This window comes from Lucilia cuprina, chromosome 3, assembly GCF_022045245.1.
Source record: "Lucilia cuprina isolate Lc7/37 chromosome 3, ASM2204524v1, whole genome shotgun sequence".
Classification (NCBI taxonomy): Eukaryota; Metazoa; Arthropoda; class Insecta; order Diptera; family Calliphoridae; genus Lucilia; species Lucilia cuprina.
Genome location: NC_060951.1, coordinates 47,342,183 through 47,349,391, shown reverse-complemented (window position 1 = coordinate 47,349,391; position 7,209 = coordinate 47,342,183). Strand labels below are relative to the sequence as shown.

Genomic DNA, 7,209 nt, shown 5'->3' with positions numbered 1-7,209 from the left:
AATCTATAATCGCGATTATTTTACACAAAACAACATTGATTTTAGCTAAAATTTCCGGGATTGAATGAAATAACAAATATTTTTCTGCAAACCCTAGTTTATACTCGTAATTACGTATATTTTGTAGTGTGTAAGCGGCATAATGCAAATGCATTAATTGTGATTTTAGTACCCTACATATATATAAGTTACTAAGACGATTTAGTCTAGTCCAGTACAGTAATTAGTTCAAAAAACTAAATGTTTTAATTAATATCGTCCTATTTTATTAGAATCAATTGATAATTATATGACATAAATGAACTGAGATTTACCCCAGTATTCATAAAAATTTCAATAGTTTATTTATGATTTATTAAGCTGTTCTTCCATACAAAATTTCTATAGTAAAACATTAATAACTTTATTTAGCGTTTATGAATTTTTGTATGCATTTCAATTATAAACTTTTCTCTATAAACTTTGATTCTTACTTATTTTGTTTTAATCTATTGTGACTTTTTTAAAATGCGAAAATAAGCTCATAATCGTAGTGTGTTTCTCTATTGCTGATCGCCGGCTGTTTTTATTTAATTTCTTTTCTTTTTTAATTTCTTCTTGAGCTAGTCAAAGCTCAGTTTAAATATCTATGATTTATAGGCTTAAGTAATTTTTAATTTCTTGCCTGATAAACATTGAGCATCTGAAGTTGTATCGTACACTCGTAATAAATAGTACTGCTAGAGTAATATTTGGAAAAAATTGAGAGTAATTACAATTTTACTCTGAAAATGTAGACAATATCTCAATATTATGCTGATTGTTTAATTATTTTTATGGAAAATTTTGTGATTTGTTTACTAAGAAGACGACAGAATTAAAAAGTCTATAAAATAATGATAAAAAATTTATTGTTTATTATTACAACTTAGGTCATTAATCTCATTAAAAATGTCTTGTTCTTAAAACAATTGTTAATCTAATTTATAAAAAAAAATAAGAAATCTAAACAATTAAATATTAAAAGAATTAATTGCATTTAAACTTTAAAGTAAAACAAAATAAATTCAGAAATTACTTTTATTTCAAGCTGCTTTGATTACACCCTTTTTTAAAATGGCAATTATATTAATTTCAATTGTTAAACAATAAATTATTTTGCATATTGCGTGTCCATTAGTAGTTCTGATTTTATTCTTGTAAAGAATTTTGTAGTATTTTGCAAAAAAAAAACAGTAATTAAAACAAAGCTTTTAACTATTTGAAAATTAACTTACAATAAGTCTTTTTATTTATGCACATCATTTACAAATTAAAACATAGAATTACTTTATTATAATATTATTAATAATAATTTTAATAGAAAATATTTTATGAAGTTTTTTTCAGCTTTATTGACAAACACGTGCGAAAAAGATTTTAAAAATTTCTTTATGATTTAGTTTTTAAAATTGTTTTCCGCTTGTATTTTTAAATAACGTTTTTTTTTTTAAAGAAATTAATAACTTACAGATACTTAAAATAATTTATATTTATCACTTAAATATGTGTGTAATATTTATATTTTCTTTTTTATAATTAATAAATTGAATATTCCTAATTTTTAATTTATACAATTTTGCCAAAAACAATTTACTATTATAATGGAAGTTAATTTACTTGAAACAATGTTCTTTGGCTTTAGTTTAGACTTTTTTCAACTATATTTTAGTCAATGATCTCGACTAGTGTTTAGTCTATAGTCTCAACTACACAGGAAAAAAACGTTTTAAAAATATACACGTTTGGTACTAAATTGGAAACAAAGTGTTTATAATAATCTTGTCAATAATCTCGACTAGTTTTTAATCTATAGTCCCAACTACACAGACATAAAAAAATTAAAATTATACACGTTTGGTACAAAATTGACAACAAAGTGTTGTCAATGGAAAACACAGTATATTATCAAAAAAAAAAAAAAAAATAATATTAATAATAATAATGTGTCATCAAAGTGACAACGCTATGTTGTCAAACAGAACATTGTGTTTTCGGAATGACAACGATTAATTGTCGAAACAACAACGATGTTTTGCATGTAGCCTCGACTATATTTACCATGTAGCCTCACTGCAATTGTGTAAAATCTTACTAAAGTTTAGTCTATAGTCTTGACTTTGGTTTAGTCAATAGTCGACTACAGTTTAACCAATATCATCGACTATAGTTAAGCATATTGTTATATCAATAAACCCGTTTATAGTTTAGTCAACAGTCCAGTTAAACCTAGGGTCTTCACTGTAGTTCAGTCAATTATTTCGACTATAGTTTAGCCTATAGTTCGACTATTGTTCCGTAAATAGTTTCGACTTTGATTTAGTCAATGGTATTGACTACCCTTTAGTCAATAGTCTCAATAGTCACGTCTGTAGTTTAGTCAAAAAACTTTAGTCAATAGTCTCGACTAATGTTTACTCTATAGTCTTGACAATTGTTTAATCAATAGTCTCGATTATAGTTTATTCACAATAAATCTCGTTTAGACTATATTTTTAAAGACTAAATGAATTATGAATTAGTCAATAGTCCGGACTATGGTTTAGCCTACGGACTCAACTAGTCAATAGTTTCGACTATAGTTTATTCAATTGTCTCGACTATAGTTAAGTCAATGAACTCTTCGATTGTTTCGTCAATAGATTCGACTTAGTTTACTAAATAGTCTTGTCTATAGTTTAGTCTTTACTATAGCAAATGTTTTGTAAAAATTCTCTATAAAAACTTAATTTTGAACAAAAAAAATATAAAATAAGAATTTTTAAAATTTTTTCCATAATATGTTCTTGAATAGTATTTACGACTTAATAATATCAAAACATTTTATTTATTTTTTCACTCGTATTAACTAATTCATTTTTGCTGCCACACATACCTTTAATTACTTTAATTTATTTTGTCATACATGAGACAAATAACATTTAAAGATGAGATGAGTGAGTATACGTAATAATTCTCTTTTTAAAAATTAAAATTAAATTTCTCAAAGAAATTAATTTAAATATTTAGAAGAACAAACGGAAATTACAATTAAGTAGAAACGTGCAAGAAATACTTAGAAAAAATTAAAAAAAATCAGCAAAAACGTTTAACATTGTTTCAAGTCTATATAATGTCTACAATTATAAATTTAAATAAATAAACTTAAGAAATATACAAATTATATTAATGAAAACAAACTTAAATAAAAATTAATTTAAATATAAAATTACTTATACAAAAGGCAGGTTTTTGTAGGCATTTTCAAAAAATACTTAGATTTGTTTTTATATACCATATAAAACATTAAAGTTTAAAAACTATACTTATTGATATTAATTGAATTTTTAAGATTTAACTGATATATTTTTTTTTGGTAATTTTTCTATTTTTTCTTTATTTTTCATTTGAACACTAAATGTGCGTAAATTGTAAATAAAATGTAACTAGCTATTTATGTATTTTTTAATAAGTGACTATGAATGTTTGCTCTTTAAATTTTAATTTATTTTATATTTATCCTAAAATTAATTTAAATATTTCTATAAACTACACCGAAGACTCGTAAATAACAATTTGTAAAACTTTTGGTTTATTGTTTTGAGCTTCTTTAACCTCTTTTAATATGGCATTGGTAATGGCTTCTAAAGCAGCTATATCCGCATTATTTGGATCTTTACGTGACATATTCCACTTTGGCATAGAAACCTTGAAAGAATAACAAAAAAAGTTTTATATAAATAAAAATTCTTGTTAGTGTTGAGTAATGTGTTTTGCTTTTTGGAAATTTAAAAAGGATTATTCGAAGGAACACTTTCTAGGTGTTAGATTAAGTTTTGTTTATTTATAACTTTGAGATTTTACAAACTTTAACTTTTTAGATTAGAAGCACTTTTCGATCTATTGTCTATTAACTAGTATATTAACTAGTCCATTTACTAGTCTAAGCAGTTGGGTAATCTATGCACCAGTAAAATGATTTTTCTAGTTTATGGTCTAACCAATTACCAATTTATATTTCTAGTCTATGTACTACTCTATTGATTGGTGTATGAACTAGTTTATGGACTAGTCTATTCACCAAAAGGTTATCAAATAAACAAAAGATAATAATGTGTTATCAAAGTGACAACGCTATGTTGTCAAACAGAACATTGCGTCGAAATGACAACGATTCATTGTCGAAACCACAACGATGCCAAAATTACAACGGTGGTTGTCAAAAAAATAACTGGGTGATATTTAAATTCTATACACAACCGTTGTCTTAATATCTTTTGACAACGGATTATATCAATGTCGGTACTTTTCTACCAGTTTTTTTCCCTCTATGTATCGGTTAGTCAATAGTCTCGATTAGAGTTCATATCAATAGATTCGACTATATTTAGCATATAGCCTCACTGCAATTAAGCCTTGACTAAAGTTTAATCTTAGTTAAGTTTAGTCCCGACTACAGTTAAACAAAATACTATAGTTAAGCATATAGTATAGTTATTTCAATAGACCCGTCTATAGTTTAATATACAGTCTAGATATAGTTAAACCTAAGATCTTGACTGCAGTTTAGTCAATAGTCTCGACTATTGTTTAGCATATAGTTTCGACTATTGATCCGTTTTGACTTTAATTTAGTCAAATGTATTGACTATCCTTTAGTTAATAGTCTGAATTATAGTTTAGTCAATAATCTCGATTATAGTTCAGCCAATAGTAACGTCTGTAGTTCAGTCAAAAAAACTAGTATATTGTCAAGTCTATGGACTAGTCAATTAATTATTATTTTAAAGAGTCTATGGACTTGTCTACTAACCAGTCTAATAAACAGTCTTGGAACTAGTCTGTAAGCTTTTTAGTCTGTTAACTAGTCTATTGATTATCCTATTGACTAGTATGTGGACTAGATTATTGAATGGCCTTGTGCTGTTATAAGAAATAAGAGCCGTCACGGATCTATAACGATTTTATTCTTGAACCTCAATTTTGGCATCTAGAAAAAATTTGTTTGTTTTGACCATTAGTTTCGTGTAAAATTTTCTGCTTAAAATATATTGGAGATGATATAAAAGTGGCATTTAGGATATGCAAAAGCACAAGAACAAACAGTTCCACGTATCTGCTGCATAACTTAAAGCTATTTTATATAGTAATTTATGACTTTAACCCAAATGAGAAAGTTTTCTTTTTTTTGTAACATAAATAAAATAACTAATAAATTCCTACCGTTAACACTTTTTGTAAAGTTGCATAATCGAGGCCAGTGCCAGCAGTCTCGCCCAAACGTCTCAAAGTTTCCGCCATAGGACCGGAAAGTTCCTTTTGTAAAATAAATAAAAGAAAATAAAAGAAAACTTTATTTAGAAATTATTCATTAATTAAGAAAGAAATCAACACAAAAGAAACCAAAAGGTTTTCTTTTTATACTAAACTAAATGCAAACAAAAGAAAACTATTTAACTTACTTGTAATTTGGCCCAACTAGTGGCATATTGACGTCTTACTAACTCAATTATAGTGGATGTTAAAGCTAAACCAATAAGTATATATAAGGTACATAAAAGCATATAATTTGGTTTTTCTGCACACAAAGAAAAATGTGGAAAAAATGAAAAATCAAATGAGTCACTATAAAAATAAAGTTAAAATATAAAATTTTATAATACTTGGTACTAGATCACCAAAACCAATTGTTGTCATGGTTATAAAACAAAAATAGAAACCATCAAAAAATGTCCAATCATCTTCCCACAGCAGTAAGAGACCCGCACCTATAGCTAAATAAACGCAAAGAAATAATACTGCCGATAAGGCATAGAACCAGGTTTTGCCAATAAAATTTGTAAATTTTGGAGTTTCTGTAAATGTTAATAGAATATAGAATTAAGACTTTATATTTGGCTTAAAAATAAAACTATAGCGCTTTACTTACTGGGCATATGTTTGCCTAGCACTGATACTGCTGTCGCAAATAAACGGCCCCAATCCGCTATTACTGTAAGCGTAAAGGGAATGCCTATTAATGCGAAGCATATACAAAATGCTCTGCCTGCTATCGTCACCGGCACAATATTGCCATAACCAATAGTTGTTAGAACTGTAGATGAAAAGAATACTGCTTGTAATATACTCCATCGTTCGTAGGGTTCGGGAAAATCTTTTTCAGCTTCGATTAATAAACCACCCTCGGCGGCTTCTTGAACTGCCTGGAAATAGTGATAAAAATATTTCATAATTGTTAAATTGTTTGGATTTAATAAAAGTAATTATAGCTATTTTTATCATGACTCCTAGTTTTGGAACACTCCTTAACGCTTAATCTTTTTATAGTTTATACTATAAAATAATTCAATTATTAAGTCTTTCTTCGTTTATTCCCTAATCCTGTAATTAATTGAGTAGCAAATTTAATGATGTTTAAATTATAAATTAAATGCTTTTCTACAGAAACATGACACCACGCACTATTAATCTATTGTCATAGTTAAATATAAAAAAGAACAATACTATAAATTAGTTAAACCATTAAAATTTTATTAACTTTTTCTCCCTTTTATCAAAAAAGTATCCACTAGGTACTTACACGTCTTGGTACCAAAGAAAATTTATTTTTTATGATGCCTCGTAAAAATCATAAATTAAAGAGTTTATTGAATGTAACGAGTGACAGACGTTATAATGTAAAACAGGAGTGGAAAATTTTAATTTTGAAATCGTACTAACTTTTATCAAAGACATTTCGGCATTTTCTTTCGACTAGCTTACTATGAAGTTTACTGGTCTATTGGAAAATAAAATGGTTAGTCTATGGATTAATCTATGTCCAGGAAGACATTATTGTCTTGTCCATGGGCTAGTCTATTGACTTGCCAATGCGTCAGTCTATTGATTAGTCGATTCTATAATCTGTAGTTAGCAAATCTAGTCTATAGGCTAATGTACAAGTATATAATGAATATTCTATTAACAAGTCTATGCACTATTTCTGTGTCTATTGAAACCCCTAACAATAACAATAGTACATAATTTTCCATACCTGATGTAACACGCAAGTTTAAAGTTGTCGAATTAAAATAGAGACTTGTATTTAATACAATTTGTTATTTGGCAAAATAAAAACAGGCACAGACTTAGAAACAGCACACAAGATGGACAGTGATGCTAACTTTAAAAAATGTGTACAAAGCTAGAATGTGTAGAAAGATAACTTTTATT

General features: G+C 26.8%; 1 protein-coding gene across 4 annotated transcripts in view; it reads right to left on the bottom strand.

Moving 5' to 3' along the window:
- Window positions 1–3,463: 3,463 nt before the first annotated feature.
- Window positions 3,464–7,209, bottom strand: part of LOC111686921 (TWiK family of potassium channels protein 7) — a 59,215-nt gene continuing 55,469 nt past the window's right edge. For all 4 annotated transcript variants that reach the window (XM_046947416.1, XM_046947417.1, XM_046947415.1 and 1 more), the window contains 5 exons: window positions 5,927–6,200; window positions 5,661–5,852; window positions 5,460–5,575; window positions 5,221–5,313; window positions 3,464–3,705 (listed from right to left, as the gene is read on the bottom strand). In XM_046947416.1, the coding sequence (XP_046803372.1) occupies window positions 3,547–3,705; window positions 5,221–5,313; window positions 5,460–5,575; window positions 5,661–5,852; window positions 5,927–6,200 (834 nt within the window). In that variant the 3' untranslated portion in view covers window positions 3,464–3,546. The remainder of the gene's footprint in view (window positions 3,706–5,220; window positions 5,314–5,459; window positions 5,576–5,660; window positions 5,853–5,926; window positions 6,201–7,209) is intronic.